The sequence below is a fragment of the Vicugna pacos genome, chromosome 28 (assembly GCF_048564905.1).
Source record: "Vicugna pacos chromosome 28, VicPac4, whole genome shotgun sequence".
Lineage (NCBI taxonomy): Eukaryota > Metazoa > Chordata > Mammalia > Artiodactyla > Camelidae > Vicugna > Vicugna pacos.
The window spans coordinates 9,540,436-9,568,415 of record NC_133014.1 but is presented as its reverse complement, the minus strand read 5'-3'; the positions used below and the strand labels follow the sequence as shown (position 1 = coordinate 9,568,415).

At 51.7% G+C, this 27,980-nt stretch overlaps 1 protein-coding gene and 1 long non-coding RNA gene across 2 annotated transcripts in view; one reads left to right on the top strand and one right to left on the bottom strand.

The window, feature by feature from the left end:
- LOC140690000 (uncharacterized) overlaps nucleotides 1-27,450 on the bottom strand; it is a 44,411-nt gene extending 16,961 nt beyond the window's left edge. Inside the window, exon 1 of the long non-coding RNA XR_012065162.1 lies at nucleotides 27,321-27,450. This is a non-coding gene — a long non-coding RNA (uncharacterized lncRNA). The remainder of the gene's footprint in view (nucleotides 1-27,320) is intronic.
- On the top strand, nucleotides 48-18,679 carry MAL (mal, T cell differentiation protein (MAL blood group)). The gene is made up of 4 exons (XM_072951445.1): nucleotides 48-276; nucleotides 12,247-12,414; nucleotides 13,664-13,789; nucleotides 18,061-18,679. Exons 1-4 carry the CDS (start codon nucleotides 184-186, stop codon nucleotides 18,133-18,135), a joined length of 462 nt encoding a protein of 153 aa, XP_072807546.1. The 5' UTR covers nucleotides 48-183; the 3' UTR covers nucleotides 18,136-18,679.
- Nucleotides 27,451-27,980: the final 530 nt, after the last annotated feature.

Here is a 27,980-nt window from a genome sequence, read left to right as displayed (position 1 = left end):
GCCCCCCCCCCACCGTGGTCTCGGGCGGGAGCTGCCCGGGCTCCTCCCTTTTCAGCTCCGGCGCCCCAGCTCTTAACCCGCGCGCGGGAGTGTCCGGCCACTGGGCTCCCCGAGAGCGCGAGCGGTCAGCTCAGAGCCAGAGCCGCGCGCGTCCGGGTCCGAGGTCGACGCCAGTCCGCCAGCATGCCCCCCTCAGCAGCGTCGGGCGGCAGCAGCCTGCCTAGCGGTTTTGCGGTCTTCACCACCTTCCCGGACCTGCTCTTCGTCTTCGAGTTTGTGAGTGGCTGGCGCGCCCGGCGCCCGGGCCGGGGAAGGGCGGGATGGGACCGGCCGTGCTGCGCTCTCGCCCGGGATCCGCACAACGCGCCGGCGGATCCGCAAGCCACGCGGGTCCCAGAGCATCGGGTAGCAGGGCCCTGGAGAGGAAAGTCTCTCCACCACGCCCCCTCCCCCAGTCCTTTGGCCCCAAGTAGCCTACGACAATGGGAAAATCGCCTACAGGACTTAGGAGGAAAAATCAGATTCACAGCACAAGTCAGATGTCGGGAGCCGGCCAGGGTACACTCGTAGCGCGCGGCTTCCAAAGCGGCGCCAGGGATCTGCTTCCCACGGGCAGCGCAGAAGCAGCCCTTACTGGAGAGCGACGTCTTTATGAAGGTGCCCAGCTCGCTCCAGGCTTAGGCTTTCAATTAATATTTTTAAAAATCAATAAAAGAAACCTGAATATTACTGGCCGGGGTTGGAAACTGGGTTGGTGTCCTAGGAGGAGCTGAATCCGGACTATTCCCTTCTGGACTTCGAACCTTTCTGGCGAGCAAATTTGTGAGAACTTTGATCTGGAAATAATACAATGGGCCATCATTTGCTCCCCGACAATCATTCTGCCCTATGTGGGGGGTGGAGGAGGGGAGAGAGACTAGCAAGAGTGGACAGGAGCCTTGGCTGACCTTGAGCAGCCTAAAGACCTCTGCACCTGCTGTCGGTCCCTCCTTACACTGGAGCCTCACAGCCTCCCCGCAAGACTCTGGAAAGTGCTTTCTACTGTGCGCTCCTGTAGTGCTGTCAGGAGGCTTCAGAATGCCTTCAGCCTCCACTCCCCAGGGAGCGCCAGGTCCTCATCTGGGAGAGGACGTGCTGTATCTCCTTGTGGGTGCGGTGCCACAAGACTCTTTTCCTGCACCCTCACCACAGAAGTAGCTGTCTGGGCGGTCAGTAGAAAAAAGAAAATTTTCAAACCTGACTGTTTAAAAATGGAACTCCAGCTTCTTATCACCTAATTGTTGGAGGAGGGTGTGAACAGCAAAGGGAACAGGTTCTGTCATCCATGGAGTGGAGGGTTTGGAGGAAAGGGCTGAGAGGTCAAGGTTGTCTGGTGCTACCTATCATTGAACTTGAGCCCAAACCTGGGTGTATCTAGAGTGACTTCCAATCCTGGAGCTAGCTGGAATCCAGGAAGTGACATCTGGAAGCAGCCCTGGACACCTCTAAACTCACCATTTACATATAGGGACCCCCAGGCCCAGAGTGGAAGGGACTTGCATCCACTGGAACATTCCTTCCCCAAATGGCTCATCTCCCTGCTTTTATTCAGCATTTAGCCTGTGCTTGCCCAAGGCAGGATTTTTGGACATGAGCACATAGAAACTATGACCTGGTAATAAGTAATGGGTGGTTTCTTCAGAGGCTACTGTATTTACAAGACAGAGTTTCGTGATCAAACAGATGGTTACTGTGGGGTGTGATGGTTCAGAGAGGTTTTTAAGCAACAAAAGGACTTGCTAATGTCCCTTAAGTTGCCCTGACGAATGGCTAGCTCTGCCTTTGTAGCTGTCTGGGGAGCATTATAACAAGAATCATGGGAGACAGTGTTAGCTGGGCTTCATGCAAAAGACTCTGGTGCACCCTCCTCCTCTTGCCCTGACAAGAGCCGGCTCAGGTGGCAGCAGGTGGTGACAGGTGTTGTGTTTTGGGGTGGGGGTTGTTCCTGGCTTCACAGAAGGGACAGCTTCCCAGTGCCCTCTGCCTCTTCTTGGTGTCACAGCTCAGAGGAAGGAATGTTCAGGAGGGTAGGTAGGAACAGTTGATCCTGGTGGGAGATCTTGGTGGTGGGAGTGGGAAGGATCTCCCCAAACCACCAAGTGAAAGTAGAAACCCAGGGGTGGGAAGTCTCCGAACTATGGATTAACGGAAACATACTCTTCCACAGTAGTTTTGTGACCTACTGATGGTAGCGGCTTCCGAAAGAAAGAATTCTCCCTTGCCCCGAACGCATCCCTCCCCAGGTGTCTTAGAAGTTACTTTTTCTCCTCCACCTCAACCCCTACGCCCTGACTCTCCTCCCACTGCCTAAGGGGCCCTGGATGCCTCAGTAGTCATCTCTGGATCTCTTTCTTCCTCCCTAGATTGGGGATCGCCCACAGGGTGCCTGGGAGAACAGAAAAGAAAGCAGATGCCAGTTCTTTACACTTTTCTCTGCACAGATTATACATACCCGAAGCCGTGTTTTGCTGTGTGGAAAGGGTACAGAATTAAAGGGTCCAAGCAGGAGCTGGCCACTCTGGGAGGCTTTTTTTTTCCTCTAAATTATGGACTATCACAACTCAACAAAAGATAAACCACCCAGTTCAGAAAATGGGCAAAGGACTTGAATAGACATTTCTCCAAAGACATACAAATGGCAAATAAGCACATGGAAAGATGCTCAACATCATTAATCATAAGGAAAGTGACATCAAAACCACAATGAGTGACTTCACATGAAATTAGGACCACTGTTAACAGAAAACTGGAAAATTAACAAGTGCTGGCCTAGATGTGGAAACATTGGGACCCTCAGGCATTGCTGGAAGGAATGTAAATTGGTTCAACTGCCATGAAAAACAGTTTGGTAATTCCTCAAAAAAAAAAATTACCTCATGATCCAACAATTCCAAACCTAGGTTTATAATCTAAAGAATTGAATGCAGGGACCTGAATAGGTATATGAATATTCATGTTCAAAGGAGCACCACCCACAATAACCAACAGGTGGAAACAGCCCAAATTTCCCATCAACGGATGATGGATAAACAAATTATGATAGTCAATGCAGCAGAACATTATTCAGCCTTAGAAAGAATGAAGTACTGACACAGACTACGAAGTTGATAAACCTTGAAAACACTATGCTATGTAAAAGCAGCCAGACACAAAAGGTCTCACTGTATGATTCCATTTATATGAAATGTCCAGATTAGGTAAATCTATAGTTACTGAACACCAACTACTGGTTTACCAGTGGCTGAGAGGGCAATGGGGAGAGGCTTAATGGGCACAGGGTTTCCTTTTGGGCTGATGACAATGTTATGGACTTAGATAGCGGTGGTGGTCGCACAACATCATGAATGTATTCAGTGCCACTGAACTGTTCAATTTAAAATAGTTTTCTATTATGCCAATTTCACTTCCATTTCTTAAAAATTAAGAACTATTTCAAACATTACAGAAAATTATGTAATACTTTAATGAGTATTCCCATAATGATCACTCAAATTTGTCAAATCTTAATGTCTTGCCTTAGTTACTTTCAGTGTTAAGGAAACAGAGCTTTTCAGATGACACTAAGCCCCCTGGATATTCTACGATCTTCCTTTCCTCCCTCCAGCCACAGGACAACTCCTGGGCTGAATGTGTTAGACCTTTACCGCACACCTACCTGTCTATGACCACACATGGCGGGGTTTTATATGTTTCCTGACTCTATGATAGTAGTATCACCTGTACACATCCTTCTGCAACATGCTTTTCATGCCACTTTGTTCTGAGGTTTATATATTCTGATGCTCTTTATTCATCTTCTGTTGACGGACATTTGGGTGATTTCCAATTTGTTGCTTTTCGATACTGCAGACAGCATTGCGAAAGAACATTCTTGTATTTGCCCCTTGACTTGTATGTTGGGAACCTCTTGTGGGAAAATAGAGAGATCTGACTGGCTGGGTCATAGGGAATGCACGTCTTCATTTTCCCAGATGTTACCACACTGCTGTCCAAAAGGGTTATTCCAACTTACCCAGCCAGGAGCAGAGTTACTGGGAAGCTGATGAAGCTTAATTAAGCTCAGGAACACCACCCCACCTGCTCAGGTCCCTTCCAAGACTCTGACTCACTCTGCAGACTTTTATGAAGGTCCCCATACTGCGTAAGCTTCAAGCTAAACTTCCTCAACTCCCATCAGCAGCATATGAAAGTCCTCACTGTTCTTCACGCTTGCCATACTCGGTAAAGTCAGACACTTTTGCTAGCCCAGTGGGTGTGAAATGCTTAATTATTTTTTAAATCTGTGGTCCGGCGAGTTGTTGATTACTCAGTCCATATTCCATGTCTGACCCCCAAATAACCTGGGAGGTGCGGGTGTCAAACTTTCAGCCCCCGGGGCCAATAGGGTGGAGCTCCACTCTGTTCCTGAGACAAGAAAAAAACTGCCCACAGAGTAGGGAGGGATGTAGCCCTGGCCCTGCACCCCTACCCCCAAGCTCCTGCTCTCTGAAGGCTGTAGAGTCCTCACAGGAAGGGGAAGGTAGGCCCAACCAGGTGGTGTGGCCCTGCCTCTCTAAGCCACACAGGCCATGCTGCTGTTGCAGGCAGAGGGGTCACAGGTGTACCCTCACTACACCTGTGGAAAGTCCAATGTCTCCTCTCCCCAAACAACTCCATCCGGAGCTCTGTTTCTAGCCTGTCCTCCCATCCCTACCCAAGAGGGGATTTTTCCTTTTAGAGCCAAGGCTCTTGTTCCCCTTCCTCCTCCTCCCTCCAAGCCAGAGGCTTCAGAACACTTGGGACATGTTCACAGAACAGGATGCTAACATAGGATGTTTTTCTTCTCAGCTCTGGCCAGGACCCCAGAGGAAACTTCTCTCACAAAGTGCTGGGAGAGACACCTTCCGCTTTCAAAACAAAGTGAAGAGAATGCCTGAAAACGGGTTATGTAATAATTTTTAACCCAACTCCCTCCTCCCTAGCCTGTTTGAGGTGGACCTGCTGACAGAATGGCTGGCAATTAAGAGAGCACATTTCTCTCGAAAGTGTGTGCTAGGGGTGCCATTCATGTCTCCAGAGGCAGCACTGGCCTCCCCGCCTACTCACCTCAGACAGGTCAGCTGGTGAGAGGCAAAGCTTGCGGTGTGCACTTTTGGGGGCAGGGAGAGGGGAGAGCCACCTGGTGTAGGTTGACAGTTTTGATTCTTACAATGAATCAAAGTTAAGTTACCTAGTAGCTACTCAAATGAGACCGTTTCTTGGACCCATAGTGACTGAGGCCTTTGTATTATTTGAAGGTGACCAGGAAAGTGCTGGGACCTGCCCGCGATCTTCACTTGTCTGGGAAGGAGCAGCAGCACAGTCGGAACTGGGCAGTGGGCGTGGGGCAGGGGCTGGATGGCAGCGCAGCTTTCTGATGGGCGGTTCACATTCTGGCTACACTGGGAAGGCAGCCTGACGACTCCTAGGAGACAAGGGGTGCAGAACCACAGAAACCTAGTTTTTCAGAGTTGGGGGAAAGCTAAGGCTCTGGGAGGAGGAGCAGCTCGGAGAGAGAAGGCAGCCTGCCTGGCAACTCGAGCTCCAGGGTGGCACTTCTTGCAGTTAGTGGATCTTACTGTTCTAGGTTCCTGCGTTCACCGAACACCCATAATGAACTGCCCACAGCAGAAGGGATCATGCTGCCCATCTGGCAGCCCTGGGCAAGGCCTGGTTCCCTCTTGTTCCCTCAAGGAGTGAAGAAACAGCTCAGAGCCACTGGGGAGCTCACACCCTCCTAGGCCTTATTGTCAAAAACACACCCTAAAGGTTCTGAGTCACTAGGTCCTGGATGGGCCCCAAAATCTGCATTTGATAAGCACTGCATCGATTCAACTAGGTCTGGAGTGGTCACTGGGAGGCCAGGCCAGCCCCCTCCTCAACATTTAATGAGGGAACGGGATATTGGAGACAGTTTTCAGTGAGAGGCTGGGGCAGGGAGCCAGGTGCTCTGAGGTTCTCCCCCGTTCAGGGCAAGCACCCTCTCTGCTCCTGGGGAAATTTCCCTGCTGCCCCAGCCATGTACCTGTCCTACAGTCACCGGAGAGCAGGGGCTGGCCCTGCTGGTTGGTGCAGGACAGTGACTAAGCCTGGCTTCCCTGGCTGTGTCCACTGCCTGCTAGCCCTGCGTCTCTTCTCATGTCACAGGCCCCTCCTTGGAGCTGCTTCGAAGGTTTTCTCCTTGCCTATTCTCTAGAGGGAGGGGAAGAATTATAGGCAGAGGTCTCTTAGGGGTTTGTCCTCAGAGTTGAGAAGTGACTTTTCCAGTTTTTCAAGAACCTGAGGCCTGATTTAATCAGGAGTCACTGACTTCGACAGTTCTCTGGAAACTGCTAAGTGTGATGACGGGGCTCAGCTCCAGCATTCTCATGCGAATGTTGTTGCAACCAAGGTATGTTGAAAAAGATGGCTTTTAAACTTTCCACAAGTCACCCTCAACTCAACGCAGATTCCTCCCCACCCCCATGTCCAAGAATTTTCAGGAAAGAGTAGGAGGATTTCAGATGCCACTGCAGGGCACAGCTCACACTCAGGTCAGGCCAGGGACAGAGGCTGGCTATCTGCACCCACACCCTCAGGCTGCCAGAGAGAGCTGGGGAGCGAGTTGTGCTGCCTGCCAGCCTAGGCCAGTTCTGCACAACCTTAGGAATGGCTTGGCTTTACTCTGGACTCAGGACACATTCTGAGGGAAGGGCTGGTAGCAGAGACTGGGCCAGGTGGGATGGGGACAGCCAATCTGGACCTGGGTGGGGCCTGGGGGCTGACTCCTCCTGGATTCAGCACTGAGCCCTGGCTTCCACCTCTGACAAAAGCCCAGCTGGGCTTCCTCCTGGGCTTTCAAGTATGGGTCCCTGGACCAGAAGCCACCAGGGGGAGGTGCTGATGAGATGCTCCAGAGGGTGTTCTCTTTGGATGCTGATGGGTGTGAGGAAGGCAGGTCAATGGCACCCCTGGTCACTGAAGCACTAAGCCTTGGGGAGATGTGGGCCAACTCTTTGCAGGTACAAGATTGTTCCTGAGAGCGTGGAGTGGGGACCTGGTACTCTCCACATTGTGGGGTTCCAACTTGCCTTCTGCATTCTGGTGGGAAGGTCTGGCTACTGGTAGCTTCTGGTAGCTTCTGGATGGGCACACTCAGCTCAGGCTCTCTGTCCCTCCCACTAAGTGGCTAGTGTTCTGCTCACGTTGCGGAAAAAAACAATTCATGTTGAATCACTTTAATGCACCAAGGTCCTAGGATCTGGGAAAAATATGCATGAACTAAAGTAAAGCCTTGTCACCTTGATACGTATGGGCAGTGGGAAAAGGAAGGCAAGACTGGGTAAGAGAGGAAAGAAAGGGAGAGACGGGCTTCATTTACTAGTGTGTGTGTCTTTGATTAAAGTCTATTTCCCTGAGTCACCAGGGATGACTCTGGTGGGCCCCTAAATCTGCACCTGCCCTCAGTGTCTGTTAAATGCATGAGTGAATGAATGAATGAATGAATGGGTGAGTGGGTAAGTGAGCAAGTGAAGGAAGCCTTTCATTGACTTTCTGAGAGCTCAGTTTCTCCACACAAGGGCGGTGGTGGGGCTCACACACCCCTAGAGTTTGCTTCCTGCTCTCTCTGCCCTCAGAACAAGGGGAGTCCCCAGACTCCCTCTCAGACCCGTTCTTCTGGTTCCTGGGGAGGCTTCAGTGTTTGGGGTCTTGGTCTTTCCCCTCTGACCTCCTCTCTGCATTCTCCTGGTGCTACGTACGTTGGTACCTGTTCCCTTCTCCGCAGCAACTCATCCTTAACCAGCCTCAACACACCACCACACACACACACGTGCCCTCTACTCTACCTCACTAAATGGCTATATTTTTTTGGTCAACCGAGGCTTACAGCTGCCACTGCTGCTACTCCTGCAACACACTTACTCTACCGGTCTAAGCACCTGCACATGCCCTCTTGGCACTGCAAAAACCTGACCACAAAAATAGTCCAGTGGGTACAGACATTTCTAGAAACACGAATTGGAGCTGCTACTCTTGGTGGCCTGGGGAGAGCACTAAAGGGCTCAGCTCAGAGTGGCTGGGATGCGCCTCGCTTGGCATGGCCATCTCTCTCCTCTTTCCTGGAAGCTGCTCTTTGCCCACCTGACCAAAGCAGCAGGACGGCTCAGGGCTGGGTGCACAGCCTGTGTTCTGTGGCCGGTTTCCTCTACTTCTCAAGCCTTCAAGGCACAAACTGTTGTTCATATGAACCTTCAAGATGCACACAATGCCCCTGGAGCTTGGGAATTCTGACACTGGGCTCCGAGGGTTCACACTACCAGGTATGCATGTGGACAGCCTGCATGGGACATCCTTGGTTCATGTCTTGACTTGCTATTGAAGAGTGCGTGCCTGTGGCAATGGTGACAGAGTAAAATGGACTGCTAGAGAAATATCCAGAGAATGTGAGCAATTCCTCTGCCTTGACCTCAGTGATCCAAGTCCTGCAGCAAAAACACTGGACAATTGTGGACACAGAGCTCTCAGCCCTGCACAAGCAACGAAGACGCCTTACCAATCTCAGGAATGTGCTGGAGGGGTGCTTTTCTCTCTTTGTAACCGAGCTCACTGTTTAAAGGAAAGCTTTCTCATATTTTTATGTCCTTTGTATTTCCTTCCGCAGAGGCAGGCACATTTTTCTCAACGTCGATTTCTGGAGGATCATAGGGTTTTCTCTCTTTTCGATGTTTCTGAAGTTACTGTAACATTCTGGGTCCCAAGAATGTTTAGAGGGGATAATTGTGCATGTTGAGCTCCTACCTGCTGGGGTTTTCACATGGTTACAGCTGAGGCTTCACCCCATCAAACAACAGTTGTAACATTGAGCACTTCGAGCACCCACCGTGTGCCAGGAACCTTGCAGACATAAACCCACTTCACCCTAGCCTAATGGGGAGGGCACTACTGTTAACACTATTTTTCAGATACAGTCGGAGAGGAATTAACCTACCAGGGACAACAGACCACCCAGCATTAAATGGCAGAGCTGATTCAAACTCTGTAATTCCAAAGTCTACACCCTTAACCACTCTCAGCTGCCTCTTGTGGGTTAACTCTGAAAAGAGAGAACCTTCTCTGAGTTCACAGGAGAAGTTTCCCCAAGATCATTTCCTGAGGAATTTTTTTTCCACAAAAAAACATTTGATAGGGTATCCCACAGATATAAACTTTTTCTAAATGTTTGGAAATTTTGTGTCTTGTTTTGTACAATATCCTCGGTTCTTACAGAACTTCACCTGTGCTCAGCATCCAAAACCGGACTAAAAGATGGGTGGTTTCCAGTCCTGAAACACCAGGGTGGGTAGAGGCCTCAGGTCATCAGCTCCACCCCAATCACAGACACTGAGGCTGCATCACATCTAGAGGACACCCAAGGACTAGGTACTCTCATGTTCAAGGCAAGACAGGGATGAAAACTTAAGATGAGGAAAGGAAGGGAATTCTGCTCCCAGAACCCAATAAGTAACTGGAGAGCCATCTCGGCTGGTGTTGCTGGACTTTGGAGACAGGAGCCATTTCTTCATGTTTGACAGGACTTACCAGAACATCCTCCATGGGCTTGTGTTATGGAAACACATTCCAAGGCCTTTGGCAAAGAGCCTGGGATATCTACTTCTTGCCCTGTAACTCTGCTTCTCTCCTGGGCTGAGACCCTGGGCTCTGGGCTTTCTGAGGTACCTCTGGTGATTCCAGTGTACGAGGAGAACTAAGGACCACAGAGCGATAACCCAGGCCACACCCCCATTTTCTAGCTTGGGGATCTGGGACCCAGAGAGAGCTCAACCCACTTGACTCTTGAGCCACCCAGCTTAAAGATGTTTCTCTGAGACCAACCTGGCCAACTGCCTCAACTCTGTTATGGAGGACAGTGACCTGGGTGCACTCAGGGGTGGTGGAAATCTGGCCCATTGACAGAGATGACCAGAAACTGGGGCCATGCCTCCACTTGTGTGACTAGTATTTCAAAACAATTGACTATCAGTGTGCTTCCCGGGAGTTTTCTTTAGGAATGGAAGTGCTTGAACTTTCATCTATGCCTTTGCTCTTGACAAATGTCTGGCCAGTGGGGTGCTGTGGACTGCCCCGGCCTGGGATGCCTTATCTCCTGGACGTAGGTGCCATGCTCGCTCTGTTTGCTCTATGCACACTTTGCAGGTGGACTGGGGCAGGCACTGGCTTTGCCTCATGATTCACACTGAATCTCAGCTCTCCACTGAGCTGGGCCTGGGAGGCCTTCAAGGTGGCCCAGCAATCAGTCCTGTCTGGAGGTCACTGTCCCTCAAGCCCCACATCCAGCCACTCCTTGTCCCTAAACGTCATGCCAGCTCATGGCCTTTTCAAGACCTCCCTAGTGCCCCAGCATCCTCTGGGCCTGGCATGTACTCTTTCCTCATCCTTGAAAACATCATCTTGACCCTCTGGCCAGGCTCACCAGCTAAGTCCACCCCTCCCTTCTAGACTTGACTGGGGCTGTGCCGCAGCTGGGGCTGTTTTGTCCACCCAGGGCTAGTGATCATCCTGTGTTAAAACTGGCTGACTGCGTCTGTCTGCACAGGGCTGCCGGCATCCTGGGTGAGCAATCTTCTCCAGTTATTGTTTAGTGTGGGGCACAAGGCTGAAGCCTCAGGCTCACACCAACAGTTGCAGCCAGTTCGACCAGGAGGCAACGTGAGGCAAGAGCTGCCAAATGCCTTTATAGACAAGGAAGTCGAGGCCCAAGAGGCACAACGACATGCTACAGCCTCCTCAGTGCAGTCAAGGAAGAGGTCCTCTCAGCTCACGTGCCAGCAGCCCTCTGCCCACAGGATGGGCAAACCTGACCCGTGCTCTTCTCCATGCCACACACTCCTGTCTCCCAAATCCAAGTCTGTCTCAGCCATCAGCACAATCACATCCTTTTGCCACTGTCCGTCATGGAAAAGGCCCAGCAATCTCTTTGATTTTAAAGTCAACTATGGATGAATCTACAAGTACATCTTACACTACAGTAGTCTGAGGATTTTTTATTTAATTGATTTTGCACCACTTATTATAAGCTGGAAAGTGTGTCCCACTGGCTGTCAGAGTCATCAGTAGAGGAAGTTTCCTGGGCAAGGATGCCCACATTTGATTCCTTAGGCCCTGCCTGGTTTTACTAACTCCAGATTTTTCACTGCACAGCCCTATCTATCGAAATGCAATTGTCTCCTGAAGTTTCTCAGCTAAGAGGCTCAGAGAACACTTGTGAGGACAGTGGGCAGCAGGTGCAGTGAGACAGGATCTGGGTAACATGTGGATTCACACCACAGGTGACACAGTGCTGGGGGACAGCCCATCATCAGTCCCCGGGCTCTCAGGAGGATAGTGCCAAGTGGCACAGAACACTGGAAACCCTGACTACAAAGCCACCTCCACCTGTGTCCCAGCCCAAGCTCAGCCCAGTCCTTACCTGGGTGGGGACACTAGATGAGGTGGAGGTGACTTCACTGGGATGGAGAGGGACAAGAACAGGGGAAGATAAATACAGAAAACCCCAGCTTGGATTGTGCCTTGTCTGCAGGGGGAGCTGGACTATGGCTTTGAGGTTATGACCCCTCCATCTGTCCTTACACTCCTCTTTGAAAACATGGGGCTCACTGACCCTGTGCACGCCAGCTGGGCTAGCTTCTGGTTAATGATGGGGGCAGTGCTCTCTCATGCCCGTCCTAGGCCATCCAAGGAGACCATGTTGGCCTGGGCCCTCCCCACTCCAGCCCTGCCTCCAGTAGTCAGAGCACTTCCTGGACTTGGGGCTTTAGGGGTCAAGTTTTTTTTAATGCAAATAACATAGTGTGGCTAATTTGTTTTGTCAAGTAAAAACCAAAAGTAACTGCTGGTCACTACCATCTTATAAAAGAAAGGATATTTTTATAGCAAAAATACTAGGAAGGATATAATCTCATTTGCTGTTCTAATGATAAAACTGGATGGCATAAGTTCTTTCTTGGGATGACGAGTTTCGAACTTAAATGTGCCTCAGTTTTCCCATCTCACAAATGGATCACCACCACACTCAGAGCGATGCTGTGAGGATTAACTGAATTCGTATTTGTAAAGGGCCCCTGGTGCCCCAGCACAGCCTCTTTGTCTGGCCCTTCCTGGGCACGGACTCCCCTGGTCTGATGCTCACCTCTTCTCTCCCTCCCTCTGCAGGTGTTTGGGGGTCTCGTGTGGATCCTGATCTCTTCCTCTCTGGTGCCCATCCCCCTGGTCCAGGGCTGGGTGATGTTCGTGTCTGTGTTCTGCTTCGTAACCACCACTCTCCTGCTCTTTCTGTATGTAATCGGTGCACACGGCAGTGGGACTTTCTGGATCACCCTGGTGAGTCCCAGCCCTGGGGGTCTGAGAGGGGGTGGGTACTATTGGGCCCTCTCCCCTGGGAGACTGGCTTTTCCAGCGCTGGGTGGGGTGCCCTGTGGATGTCTCCTACCCATCCTCCAAGGCCTTGAGCTCCGAGCTGTGCACAGCAGCCCAGGGCTCCCCGCAGCAGGCGGTCAGTGGAGGTAAAGGCAGAGGTCGACTATCGCTGCCTAATTCTCTGACAGCTGGTCTCCCTTCTCTTGTGTGACTGCCTCTTTCCTAGACCAGCAGCCCAACAAGCCTCCCTGTACCTCCTGCACCTGCCAGGCGCCCACTGGCATCTCCCACCCCCCGGGAGAGTTCGTTTCCATCTCAGGAGAAGGAGGGCAGGGTCCTGGGGACTGGCCCTGGCTGCCGAGTGTGAGACCATGCTCACTGCCCAGCTCCCAGCCACGGCCTTCTAGAGCAGGGTCACCAGAGAGGGACTTGGCCAGGGGAGAGGGATGGCCTGGGATCTCTCTTCTGCACGAATTCTGCCCTGAGACCCATGAAGGAGGTAAACTTACACGGGGACCACCTGCCTTTACCTCCCATGAAAGGAGAGGGGCCTTTGGCCGGGCCTCTTACTCTCAAAAGGCCTCCAATCTAGACTTGGAAACCACATTCAAATCACTACTCAGAGATCCATTCTCGTCCTTTTTGCTTTTAAACATGCCTGGAGCCCCAGTCCCCTGCTCACCCAAACTCTCAACATGAACAAGAACTAAATAAAACAAAACAACACAACAATGGAAACGGCCCAGTCCTCTCACTCTGCACTGGCCACCAAGGCCATATCTGACCTGGGGACTGTGACTACAGATGACACTTCTCATGGCGACCAAGGCCACATCCGACCTGGGGAATGTGACCACAGATGACACTTCTTAGGTCCAGATCAATTTCTACCAATCCCAAGAGGCCCCTCCCTGACCCCTTACTTGATCCCACCTCAAGGGAAAGCAGGGTCCCTCCTCCATCAAAGTCCTTACTCTGGCTCCCAAACCAGTGAGAGAAAACTCAGCTGCATGGCCCTGGGTAATCAGTCTCTGTGAGGACAGGGTGGGGTTTGGGGAAGGGGAGCTGTCAAGGGAAGTAGCAGAAATGACTGAGGGACCTGGCTCATGCCAGGTGGGGACAGGTGGGCTGGACAGACCCTCCTGGGACCACAGCTGCCCGCATCTCCACATCTGGGCGCCCCATCGCTCTGATGGCCCTTCTGACCCTGCAGGACGCAGCTTACCACTGTGTGGCCTCCCTGTTTTACTTCGGTGCCTCCGTCCTGGAAGCTTTTGCCACCATCCAGATGCAAGACGGCTTCAAGTACAAACAGTACCATGAAAACATCTCTGCCGTGGTGAGTCCACAGTCAACCTGCCATGTTCACGGCTCCCACCGCCCACTGACGGACAGGCTGAGCCAAAGGCTGCCCAGGCCCTCCCTGTTTTTTAATACTTCACTGAAGTTTGAATAAAGTACACCTTCCCCCTCATTTCTGAAGGGAAAAAGCCCCAGAGAAGGGAAACGATGTGCCGCAGGTTCCCTGAGCCATCGGTCAGTGCTGCACTGCCCAGGCCTGGGCTGGCCAGAGGTCCGTGCCTGGGCGGGCTTCGGGGAAGGCAGATGTGTCAGAAGGCATGACCAAACACACCTGGCACTGTCTGAGCTCCCTGTGAACAATCTTATTTACCCATCAGAGCAGCCCGAGGATGGAGATGCTGTTATTATCCCCATTTCACAGATGGAGAACCAGGGCTCAAAGAACATGCATACCTTGTCTCAAGGTCACAAGGAATTGGTGGGCCCTGCTGTCCAGGACCGGTGCTCTGTCACCCACACTCTTAGTACCAGTTTGAGCAGAGAGTATGGCCACTTGGGTTCCCAGCTCTCCCCAGTCTTCCAAGGAAGCGTACAGTCAGGGCCACAGGAGTGCTGAGCCCAAGGACAGAAAGTCGAGGGGCCAGTGTCTCCCACGCGCTCACTCTGAGGGTGGGGCTGTGGGGAGGCCCTTCCAGGTGCAGCGTGTCCAGACCCCCAGTTGTGGGGATTTGCTGCCGGGATCAGGCTGTCCTCTTTCCTGTCATTGCCCAATGCTGTCTCCTGCCTGACAGGAGGAGGGGCTGGAGCTCACTCACCCATTCCTTGTGCAAGTCCCTTGTGCCCTCTGAGCCTTGGCTTACTCATCTATAAAATGGGGTGGTGACTCCTGTTGTTTCCCTGGAGGACTAGACAGCTAGTAAACCACTTCCCCCGCAGGCTTCCCAGTGAGCAGTGGCTGGAACAGGGGCTGAGCCTCCTCCACTCCATCAGTAGAGCAGGTGGGGGTGAGGCTGTGTGTGACTGGGGGCACCTTGCCTGCCGGTCTCTGAGCGCTGATGTCCTCCAACTGCAGGGCCAGATCCATTAGTGAGCTGTGAGGTCATGGCCGAATTTTCTTCTTGACGAAATGGACCAGAATAACAGAGAATAAGAGAATGTGTTGTTTCATAGAACTCTCTTCCAGAGTTGTACATGTGTGGCTATGTCCCTGGATGCTAACTCAAGGTGTCAGAAGTTTTTCTAACCGTGGATGTTGTTTCAAAAATAAGAAAAAGTTGCGGGAAATGCACTCCTCAGATTTCTAGCAACCCACCTATTTATTATACAAAGCCTGAGGTCAAATATCTTGACATATCATGAGATGCCAGCTCCAGGTGCCAGAGCTGTGCCACCTCCACTTCTTTTTGGAAAGGGCAGAGCAGAGGCTGAGGGAAAGCCCACAGGCTGGGTGGTGTTGAGGGGTGGGAAGGGGTTTAGCGAGGCTGCCCTTCCTGCTTCCGTTGGCGGGGTCTCAGGAAAGGTCTTCAAAGCCTGTCTGCTGGCCCCCATGACAGCATCCCCTGCCTCGGGAAAGCAACACACTCCCCTTAAGCTCCCAACCTACTCCCCAGGTCCATAAACATGGCCACTTCATGCTCCCTGACGCCCTCAAATGGCCCACAGTGTGAGGCCATATCTGACACTGGCTTATGTCCCACGATGGCTGGTTTCTAAGCAGTAACACAGCCAGGCAGCACTTTGGCTCATCTTTTTTCCCTTGGGAGACTGGTAATCTGCCTCCTCTATCACCTTCAAATGACTCTATTTCATTGCCCCCTCACTGCAGAGCTTACATGTACTTCTCCCATCCCAACCCCAGGAGCCTCCTCTCTGCACAGACATCAGCCAGGCATTTGACAATGATTTCAGTAAGCTTATTGCAGACAACAGCAGGGAAATGTAGATGGAATGTGGATAGTGGGTCAGCTCCTGATGGAACAACCAGGTGCGTGAGCTAATGACCCTGCCCGCTAGGCTGATCACTATTTGAGAGCCACTGGGCTCAACCATGTTCCGACCTTCCTCTTTTACTTTCTATCAAAATGCAGCATAAACATGCATCCAGAGAGGTGAGCAGGATGCAGGTGAATTTTCGTATTTCCTCCATTATTCACAATCCACAAGTCCTCTGTGTGACAAGCATCAAGATTAAGAAACAGAACATAATAAACAGCTCCCAGAAATCCCCCGCTGGTCCTGCTGCCCTCACTGTGCACCCGAACTGAGGATAAGCACTGTCCTGACTTCTAGTTGCAGGGTTCCATTTCGCCGGCTTTGGATCCTCAGGCTGGTGGAATGATACGTGTGCCTTCTCCCACATCTAGCTTCTGTCTCAAGCTTAGGTCTGTGGGGCTCGTCCACGTTGGAGGGTGGGGACGCAGAGGGCATCTTCTCACTGCTGCACAGGGCTGCACTGATGACCACCCCAACATCTGTGTATCCCTCCCACGACTGATCATGCCCCTACATCTTTGTGAGTTGAGTTGGAGAACCATGAGCAGGTCCAGGCAAAGTCAGCAGAGCTAGAATCAGGAATCCAAATGTTGTGAGCAGGTAGGTAAGCTGAGCTAAAGGCACCCAGATGAAATATGAGCCCCATTCAATGTAAAGTCATGCCTTTCTATTCAAAGAATCAGTTGTATCTGTGCCGCAGGAGAAGGGGTCATGATTACACACTCAGGATCTAACCCCACACCCTGCCCAACCACAACATGCCCTTCCATGGTCTTGGGGGTGGCCAGTCCCAGGATGTGGGGAGGCATCTCAAGACCTTCTCCCACACACCCCTGGTCTTTGGGAGCACCTGGCCTGCCTCTCACCCACTCTGTGGTTCCTGACCTGCCTCAAAACCTGAGCTTCTCCCTCCCTCCTCAGCTGGCAGCATGGAGTCCGCCCTCAAGGGGTCCCTGGGATTGGTGGGAATTGCCTGAGAGTTGCTGGAAAATTCTGCAGCAATCTGGAGGTTCCTGGATACTAACTGTGGAGGTCGATAATGGCAGCTATTTAGGGAGAGGGGTTTCTGAGTGCCGAGGTACATGTCCATTCAGGTCCCTGGCTCTCAGTGTCCCCAGTGTGCCATTTCTTGATCTCCCTTGGAAAACAAGTCTCTGATTCCTGTCCCTGTGGGGACTTCTGAGCTGCTTCTGCCCAGGGTTCTCACAGGGTCTGGAGTCCCCCAGATTGCTTCCTCCTGGTGGGGAGAGGTGTCTTCTGGGGCCTTCTCACTCATGTGTGATTGCTCCCCTCAGACAGTGTCTTTGAGTTCCCAGATGAGTTCTCTTACTTTGGTTATTCAGTAACTCGGCTTACTCATCGCCTCTGGCCATGAGGGTGAGGGTTCGCCCAGGTGTGGAGGCAGGGCGAGAGCAGGCATGGTAATGGCTGGTTTTTATGGGCATTTTCAATAGTCACGGGAGCGTAGCCAGCCTGACGCTGTGCTTGGGTTGGAAACTCTCGACCCCACACCCAAGGTCACAAGCCAGGTGCAGGTATCTGCTTGGGGGCAGGCAGCCTTCAGAGACCAGCCACCCGGAGCAGGGTGATAGGATGGGTGGTGCCCAGCGAACATGGCAGGTCAGGGCCTGGTCAGGGCACAGAGTGACCGTTTCCACATTTCCAGGGCCTCTGTTCCCAGCAGCTTTCTCAGTAAGCCGCCTCCTTTTGTCAAAAGCAAAATCCTTCCTCCCTGTCCCAGTCCCTCACTTCCTGTGGCCTGGTTCTCTTGCCCATGCTCGTGAAGTTCACAATTTTAGGACAAAATTCGGGTCTAGTCTGAGGAGGTCCAGGGAGCATCAAGACCATAAGCAGGGACAGCAAAGCCACGTGTTCATGATCTTTCCCGAGGACACTGGGATCAGAGCTAGTAGACTCTGGTCTTAGTGGTTTGCTGGAGGGACGTTTTCCATGAAAAGCAGTTGATACTCGCCTGCAATTATCATTTGTGGGGTCTCTGAGGGCCCTTGTTTCTAGTTGGGTGGCACCAAATAATGATGCGTGATAGCAGAGAGCTGACCTCGCACACCAAGGCCAGCGGGTCGTTAGGTCCCCTGGAGTCTGTGCTGAGAGCATTCTGGGCCACATCTGGGCTCTGCAGGAAAGGATAACTCTCTGAGTGATGCGAAGCAGTGGTGGTCTCCACAACTTCAGGGCTGTCAGCCAGGAGCACCATGCAAGCGGTCACCCTATTGTGGGCAGCCCACGCCTTTCCCTCTCCCCACGCCTTTCCCTCTCCCCATGCAACCCATTAACGGTCATTTGCCTTGGTTTCAGGTGTTCTCATACACAGTCACTCTGCTGTACGTGGTCCACGCAGTGTTTTCTTTAATCAGATGGAAGTCTTCGTAAAGCAGCTGAAGAACTTTAGCTGAAAACCCAGAGGGTGTTAACTGATCAGCCCACCTTCCAGCATAACATTTTGAAGGCAAAAATACTCTCAATGATGGAAAAAGAAAACAAATAGCAACGCTCTGCGTCTCTGTGGGTGTTAGGTCTCCTCTCCCATATACCCTCATCTTAGGGTAAGGGACTTGCTATGTTTATCCTCTTAACTACTGAGCTATCTTTCTAAGATCATTTCCTATTTGAAAGGGGGCAGTGGATGTGGGAAGTGAGGACTGTGATCTCAGAGACCATGAAACAAGGATCCCCTGCTGACCCCTGGACAGGATCTTGAGAACTGTCTACTGGAATTTTCCATGAGCTCTTCTGATTGTCCATCCTGCAGCAAGTTTCTAATATTCATGGATGTACTATGTCTTCATGGATAGTCTACGTGTTCACAGATATTCTGTCATGGGGAGTAAGACTTGCCCAACAAGTATTTGCAGATGTCCACCGTGGGAGATGATAAACCTTTGAAATGCTTTATAAAGTGCCCTTATGTTCAATATTTTCTTGGGTGTTTTTTGTATTTAATTCCCCAGTATTGGGAATTTCATTTCAGCTTTCTTTCTGAGGAATCCTTGACTTAGACCAGATCACCCGAGGTAGCATCAGAGAGCAGTTCAGATGACAGCTGTTGTGCCCAGCCACTGCATCTCAGAACGCCCGGCTGATACCCCATACTCCCCAGCTACCAGGGAGATCAGAAGGCCTCATCCTCTCTGGAAATTTACCAAGTACCAGCCTGGGGCCCTATTCTTTCTTCCTATAAAATAAAGGTTTCTGTGCTCAACTAGAAAGTTCTTAAGCCCAAAGAAAACAAGTGCAGAAGTGTCTTCTCACTTTTTGCAAAGCTGATCAGAAATGTCCAGGGCAGCAAGTGTATTCTGTGTTGTGTCCCAACTAGGAACATGGAAAAGATACTGTTTTTAGACTTTCCTTGGATGACTCCATAGGAGAGAATGCGGACCAGGCTACAGTGTGAGAGGAAGCACAGTGACAAGTGCTTAAGGACCACGTTTCAGGTATGAGTCGTCTGGGATGGAAGGAGACGGTGACTAGGAAGGAGGACACTCAGTTAGGAATCCTGAAATCCCAGCTCCTGTTAAATGCTCCTTTATCCCTTCATTCAAAGAAGTTAATGATATTCCAGAGCTGGGACCCCGAACAGGTGCCTCAAAAACAGGCCAGTTTCCAGCATGGAGGCGTGAGGGCAGAGGCTGGACAACCTCTTGCTAGCAGGCATGCAGAGCAATGATTTAAGCCTCAAGCAGAGATTTAACTAGTTAATATCTTACTCCCCTCCAATTTGGGGACCTCGTGACTAAACTGGGTCTCAGTGGTATCTTCGGGTGGTCCTTTGTTATCCCAGGGTAACTGTATCAGAAAAGGTCATTTTCAGGGGGAAGGGTGTAGCTCAAGGGGTAGAGTGCATGTTTAGCATGCACAAGGTCCTGAGTTCAATCCCCAGTACTGCCTCTAAAACCTAAATAAATAAGCTTCCCCCCTCATTCCCCCAAAAAACTAAATAAATCTTCAGAAAAGGCTGTTTTAACTGAATCCACTTAAAATTTAGATTAGGATGTTACAGTAAATTAGGAGCAAATGGTTTGATTGGGACTTATCCTCAAAAATTAAAATAAAAATTAGAAAATAATAGTAAGTTTGTCACCTTTTAACAAAATTTGCCATTAAATGTTGATTGAGGAAAGTATCATTTTCTCACAAAGCACCATGATGCTAACAGAGGCTCACTTTTGACCCCATCAAAGAAAGGAAGGAAGGAAGAAAGAAAGAACGAACGAACAGACAGACAAACCAGAGGTTTAGCTGAATTTTTCAAAGGTATCTCGATGTTTCCAAATTTCAATCACCCCCTTTAAAGGAGCTTTAACATGCTCTTTCCTGTTTTCTCTTTTTCACGTGCAAACTGTCTAACTCTAAACCCTCCTCAGTCTTAGGCTTTGCAAAAGATTGACATGATTTTCTCATTCCTCCTATGGACTCCTCCAGGGTCATTTTTTAAATCTGCAGCTTACTTGAGCATTTCATTTGCATCCTTTTCGCACTGGATTTTAATAGGGGTGGGCAGCCTCAAAACATGCCCTCTCCTGATCCTGTTTGTCTTCACCCAGACCACTCCTCCTCTCCCAACCCCAGCAGACCCTGGTCCAGCCTTCCTGCTGGTGCCTCTTATTGCTCAGCTCCATTTGCATCCAGCTGTTTAGGAAGTGTTTGCGCTGGCCAGTGGGCAGGCCTCTCTGCTAAGAGCAATGCTCCCAGGAAACCCAGGCTGCCTAGGGAAGGTAGCATTCAAGCCGCCTACTTGGCAATAGCAGAAAGGTCCTCAGACCACAGAAAATGTGTGTTGATTGAGGACCTACTATGTGCTGGGACCAATGGCCCTTGAGGTGTGTGATGGTATCTACCCCACAAACTTCTCATGACTGGCATACCTCAGTCTGTCTCTGGGGCTTGGGCAGGAGAGAACCTTCTCTGGGGTTGATGCCATGCCAAGGACAGGTGGGACACTCCTTACAGGTTACTGAGGTTACCTGCTTGGTGGACCTGACTTGGACCAAAAGTCAGGTGGCACAAATACCCAACCACCACTGCACAAAGGACTCACAGTTGCACCGTGTGACCATCTTGCCTGCCATGTTGGAGCACCTGCCTTGGGTTAGGCACTGCAGAAGCGCTTTACATATAGAGAGCCTCCTGTCATCCTCCCAGTGGGCACAGGAGATGGCTACTACTGTCCTTTCACAGGTAAGGAAACAGACTCACTCAGCTGGTGAGGACTGGAACTGGGCTGAGGGCTGGCTCCTTCTGTCCCTGAAGCCCCATGGCCACCTACTGCCCTCGGGTACCCAGACTTGTCCCTATGTGGGTCTGTCCTCTGGCTTCTGAGGAAGTAACACTAAGACAAGACCTTGTAGTAGACCTGATGTCAGTGGGGGATGACCCCAGGCATTTGGGAGAGCCCCAGACATGCGCAGGGTCTGCAGGAGGCCACCTGGCCAAGTCCAGGTCCTGGGTGCAGTGTCTCCCAAAAGGTGCTGACTGCTCTGAGCTGCAAAGTCACAGCCACGCCCGTTCAGGCAGCTACCGAGTGCCACTCTGCAGCCCCCACAATGCCAAAGCTCCCCTAGTCCGGATGATGCTTTGGGAAGAAGGTGAATAACTGGGTGTTTTTAAGTTCATGGAACAAAGAGCTAAATCCCTCTACAGGCCTGAGAAGGGATTAAGAAGAAATCGATGTCTGTGCGTGACCAAGAGCCAAAGCTTTCTGAACAGAACAAACCACAGTGACTACACACGTGGGTGGTACACACGGGATGGGAAGAACAAGAGGCAGCTGTGGACAAATCCCACTAGGACATTTTGGAGGCTCTGGCCTATGACTTCAGTGACTGCAGCCCCCCTGCTTCATGGGAGATCTAGGGGCACGTCCTAGGGGCACTCCCTGTGCAGGGCAGGGGGGCCTGGCAGGGGCTACATCTGCACACGGTCCTCCTCTGGGACCCGACCTCCTGCCCTCAGTTGGACTCACAGCTGGCCCCACTGGGTCTGCCCTCCTCCTGGGGAGAATATAGTTTAGACGAGCTGAGCTTCACCGACATCCTAGAATCCAAAACCTAAAAAGCACCTCTTATCAGAACCCTGGTAGAAGCTCAAGTGGGGGATTTAAGGCCTCTTTCTGCTGATCTTAAAGAGACAGCAAAACATTCGCACTGCCAGCAGTGGGCCAAGGGCCAGTGCAGCCTTCAGGGTCCACACAAGGGCCTGTTGTTCCCGGAATCACTCGGGGCCAGTTCAATGTCACAACGGGGTCTTTCAGAGGACAAAGAGCCTCTGGCCCGGCCTAGTGCCCCTGCACACATGGGCATCCGCCCATGGCATTTAAAACAACATGACTCGAAAAAAAGATTTAAAGTGATTGTCCCCACTCTCTGGGTGTTTCATAGCCTTTGTTCTGTCTCCATTGTACAGTCAGGGCATCCTCTAAGAGCTAGGGTGCTGGAGGCAGACAACAGGGCTTCTAAGCTCTGACCTCTCTCTTCCTTCACAGGTAACCTGGGACAATCACAGTGCCAGGCTCTAGAGGTGGTACCCAGAGAGGTTTGATACATGCAGGGTGCTCAGCTTTCAGGATGTCCTTCAGCCAATACATGGTCAATGAGAGCTTGGCAGGAAGCAGACACCTGGGGACATGATGGGAGAAGACTTGTCAATAACACTGGATGCCCTGTGCTGCTTGAAGCACTTTACTCATTCACTTAGTCTTCGTGACAATGCTGTGTGGTGGATACTATTTAGATGAGGAATCGGAGGCACAGAGAGGTTAAATGATTTACCCAAGGTCATACAGCAAGTAGGTGTGACTTGAGTTCCAAGGGTCTGGCTCCACAGGCCTCAATGTTACCTGTCATGTGCCACATCTCATAATAAGACCAGGGGGAATAGCCCTGCCAGGTAAGTCCTTCAGACCCACAACACCGACAGATGATACTGAAGGTTCCAAATGTCACACAGGGAGTGTCAGGGAAACCCAGGCAGAAGCCCAACGCACCAGGGAGGGGTGTCTGAAATGAGCGAGCCTAGAGACTCGGAGGCTTCCCTGGGCAGAGCCAAGGCAGTGATCCAGCAGGTGGGGTCGGGGAGGGGATGTCTCAGGAGCTTAGGAGGGCACCAGGGTGGCCCTAAAGGTGAGGCTACAGCCTGGCTTTCAGCCCTGCTGGGAGTACCTGTTGAACAGTGGCAGCTGTCCAGGTGAGAGATGTTGTGGGTCTGGGCAATGGCAGTTGGAGAAAGGGGGTGGGGCACAGACAGGCTGGACTGGGGAGGTGGGATAGACTTGTCCAGGTTTGGGAGAACAGAAAACCCATAGAAGGAAGTGGCAGAGGGCATGGACCCTGAGTCAGCACACATGAGTGGCCTCTCTCAGCCTCAGGGCCCTTGCCTGCAAAGTGGGAATATTCATCCTGCCTCATAGGTTGTTGGGAGGATTCAAGGACTTGGTTCAGGTAAGCCCTGGGACTGAGGAAGGCTGAAGAAGTGCCAGCTGGGGTCAACATCAGGGGAATGAAGGAGGGAAAGGTCTAGAATGATCCTGAAGTTTCTAGTCTGAGCAGATGATGGCTGTTGGCATTGTGTTTATTAATTAACCATGTTCCTGATATTGTCATTAACTTGGATTGATACTTTTGCTTTCCCCCCCAGAACTGAACATTTAATCAGTAATGACACACTTTAAAATAGCCACACCAAGTTGATGACAAGACTGAAATCATAACGGTGTAACTACAGTTCAGGCTCACAAAACGGAGTCGGGCAGCCATTGAGGACCTGGCCTCAGACACGTCCCTGCACCACTGGGAATTTCAGCTTTCTCTTAACTTGATCAAACCGCAAAACACCAGCCCTTTTTAAAACAACAATACTATCTAGAACTCTGTGGTCTCAAGGTTGTCCCCCCCCACAGCTGTACTGTCATTCCAGACCCAACAATCCTTACTTCTTGCCAGGCTCCAATTATAATTCCTGACCAACAGCTCATGTTACTAACGGTGGCCTTGCAGGTCTTGCCTGTATAAGTTCTCTCCACTTTGCAGTCAGCAGAACACAACTCAAGTGCTTTCTGAATTTGTGTGTACCAGGCTGCAGTTCTAACAGACCCCAAATAAATGCCTCTTTATTTCCATCAGGTCTTCATTTCTGAAATTTCGGTTAACACAGTAAACCAAACTTCAGTCCCTCAGGAAGGAAACTATTTCTGCAAAAACCTTTTAAGCACTAAGGGCCCTGGGAGGGCCCGGGAGGGTCATGGTCATCTGACCAGGCCCTTCAATGCCCTCACTCACCCGGGAATGAGAAGCCAGATCTATGCAACCTCACCTCTCCTGGCCTCTGTCAAGGACAGCAGTGCTGGGGAGAGGCTGGAGACACTACAGATGAGGAACAGGCGGCAGGAGGGGTAGACACTCGCCCAGAGCACCCAGTAGGCTAGTGCTGGAGCTGCTACTCAGCCTCGGGCCCCCGGGTACCCTGTTCTGCCAGCTGCCCCTTGTCTTCCTGCCCCTGCTGCCCTCATTACCATGCTGTACAATAATACATGCCCAGGACATATTCATCTTACGAAGTTTGCACCTTTGACCACCTTCACCCAATTCTACTCCCAACCTCCAGCCTCTGGCAACCACAAATCTGATCTCTGTTTCTACAAGATTTTTTTTTTTAGATTCCATATAAATGAGATCCTACAGTATTTGTCCTTCTCTGTGTGACTTACTTCACTTAGCATAAGGCAATCACTATCCCAGAGAGACATCTGCACCCTCATGTTCACTGCAGCATTAATTACAGTAGCCAACACACAGAAACAATCTAAGTGTCCACTGGCAGGAACTTGAGAGCATCATGCCTTCCCCTTCTGAGATGCCCCACTGCTTTCTGCGACTGCACTGAGGCAGAACAGAGAGAGGGGTTAAATTAGCAATCTGCACTGAAGACATGGAAAAGGCTCAAAAACAGCCATCCCTGTGAGTGTGGGGGTACAATCCCCTGGCTCTGTGGCCCACCAGCTGACCTGCGGCCTTCAGTTTCTGGGGTAAGAACTGATGACAATCCGGTGACTCATACAGGACAGCGTCCACCAGCAGCTAGTGAGGGGCAGAGCCGTCCCCGAGACATGAACAAATCACCCAGCACACTCCATACACTGCTCTACGGATGTCAAGAGATAATGGCGACAACAATGATGGTGGTGGTGATGGTGACACTGTTAACATCCACCCACCCAAACCCTGCCCAGCTCTATGCCACAGCTTCCTGGGAGCTGTCCCCATACCCGCAGGCTCCTGCTCCTGAGTGCCCTGCTCTCTGCACCCCCAGCCTCTGCTCCCTAAGCCTGCAAGCACCTCCCCCAGCCCCACCTCCCAGGCAGATGCCCTGACCAGTTGCTTCTCTGCAGATGCTCGGCCACACCCACCCCACACCAGGATCTGGTAAGGCCAGAAGGACCAGGGGCTCTAAGCAGCTCCCAAGACAAAGTGGCAGAGGGAGGAGGAAGTGAACTGGCTCTGAGGGCCCCTGCTATTACTCATTCCTGTCACCAGGACAGGAAGAGATGGCCAGCAGGGGAAGTGCAGGTAGACAGACAGCGTATTTCCACTGAACCCTCACTTCTGAAAGCAGGGCAGGGGCCTCTCGTCTTGGCCTGTTCCCTGCCTTGAGTAAACAATGACAGGAATGCACCCTGAGACAGCTCATGTGGGGAGCTGTCCTTGTAAGCCAGATGCTCAGGCAGGGTTGCCTGCCATTCACCCCACTCACATGAGTCAGTTCGGGCCCTAGGTGCTAACAGGTGAAGCATCTTTTGAGGGGGTGTCTCCCCACAGGGTTCCCTCAGTGTCCTGGCACAGCCTCAGGCTGCTGTAATGGAAGAGGCAGAGGTTTCTGGCCTCACCAGGCAGGAAGGTGAGGGAGAGGTAACAAGGGGCAGAGAACCCTGCCCAGTGGTCAGTGTCAGGCCCCATCCTGCCCCTCACCACCAGCTCAGCTCCGTTACACACGAGGTTCCCCAGTGGCCGGCATGCATTCTCAGTGGGACTGTAGATAAGAGCTTCCCGTGCGTTCTGTGCTGTCACCTCACAACGATCCTACCAGGCAGGTGCTATCACCATTTCCACTGTGCAGATCCTGAGTCACACCCAGCTGAAGCCGCTGCTAAGAGGCTGAGCCAGGCACTGAACCAGGCAGGCTGATTCGGAGCCCAGGCAGGGAAGGAGCCACCCCTGCAGAGGCGTCCCGTAGACCAATGTATCCCCCACGTTCCCCTGTGCCCTTGAGCACGTGTCTCCTTCACTCCCCCAGCCCCAGGTCTGGCTCCACACAGGTTCTCAGCCGCCCTTGTTCATCTCTGGGGCGTAAAAGGTCTACTGCCCCGCAAGATGCTTGCAATGTAGCAGGAGACCCTGACAATCTGCAAGAGAGGCTCTAATGGTGTTTGGGCACCAGGATTCCACTCTTGCTGGTCTTGAAACTTTTCTTGTAATGAGAACGTGCTTCCCACTAGGGTGGGGAAACAGATCCACAGGGAATGGACTCCCTCACATCCCAACCCTGAGAAGCAGGAAGAAGCCCCAGATGGATTCAGTGAGCTCCACTACCCACTCTCCCAGAAGTTCCTTCCCAGATAGCTGTGAGAAAGAAGAGAAGTGGCTGCAGCAGCCATCAGGGTCTTTGAGATGTTAAGGAGGCAGGGAGAGGGGCAGGGGACAAGGACAGCTAAAAGACCCCCTCCTTTCTTGGGCAGATCACACAAGCAGATGTGGGTTTGGCTCACTGGGTGGCCTCACATCTGCACTGGGACCAAGGCCATGTGTAAGATTCTCCCAGGCCACCCGCCACGAGGGTGTGCTCCAGGGACCCTTCCCTCTCCCTGGTCAGGAAGAGATGGCTCTCTCTCACTCTGCCCTCCTAACCAGGGTGCTGAGAACCCTTCACGGCTCGCAGAACTGGTGATGTCACCACCGCCCTCCCTGCCTCCAACCTCAGCAGGGCCTCAGCCAGCAATGGAGGCCCATCCATGACCTGAAAGAAATTTGAAACTCATGCCTCTCCTCAAGTCACAGCATAGCAAGTGACTTCACCTCCTACTTCTAAAAACAAATTTTTTTAAAGAACTAAAAATGTTAAAAAGCAGTCGAAGAAGGAAGTAGCAGTTCAGAGGAACTTTCCCCCGTTCTTGACCTTGCTGGGCTCCTTCCCCCTGCCCTGTCCCTCACAGGCTACAAACCCACCTCTGTCCTCCTGGTCCCTCGGGGCCCTTCCCCGAGCCGGGGCCGGTGCTCAGCGGCCGCCCCACCGGACAGGACCGACGCCCCCGCCAGCCGCGACAGACCCACACAGAAACAAGCCCGACCAAAACACAGGAATCCAGCAACAACCCAAATCAAGCCAAAGCAACGGCAAAGTCTTCCCTCCACCCCGCTCGTCGCCCCTTCGCAGCCGGACTTCTGAGCGAGTCCGCTCCGGGCCTGTTCAGGCCTGAGCCGCTTAGCGCACGAAGGCTGTCACCGCCCCCCCCCCCCCCACGGGTCCCCAGGAAAACACGACGGAATCCAGCCAACAGGGTAAGGTCTGACCTCTTCTCTTGAGCGCAGTCTAGTTCACTGGCCTCCATGGGGCCGGGCGCAGAGGCCTCACACCTAACGTATCGCCAACACCCGGACTTCGCGCCTTGCGACGAAGCTGCGGCTGACATTCAATCCAAGATGGCGGCGGCGAGCTGTGTTCAGAGATGCCGCCCCACCCTTCAGCGCGTTGTGCGGTCAGCAATACGCATGCGCCAGACTCACAGGGCCCGCCCACCGGCCCTGCCCCCCACAGACCAGAGCCTGTGAAGCAGACCCGCTTTTACTAAAAATTAATTCTCCCTTCAGTCATCAAAAAAATAGCAACTCTGGAGTCTTGGATGCAGCAGAGCAATGCTCAAAACACACACACACACACACACACACACACACACACACACCTACCTGGGTGTGTATCAGATATATATTTGAATCTCATTATCTGCAGCAGTTCAGTTATATGAAGTCAACACAAACACTGACTTAGTAAATGCTGAACCACTGCTCCTAGGGTAGTTACAGGACTGTATTTTATAAGTCTATGGTCACATTTCACCAGCTGGCAAATACATAACCTTATCTTATGTGTATTTCTGTTAAAAGACACCTTCTTTAATGTGTTTTGTTGATTCATTAACACTGAGCACGTGGCCAACAGCACTATAATTCATT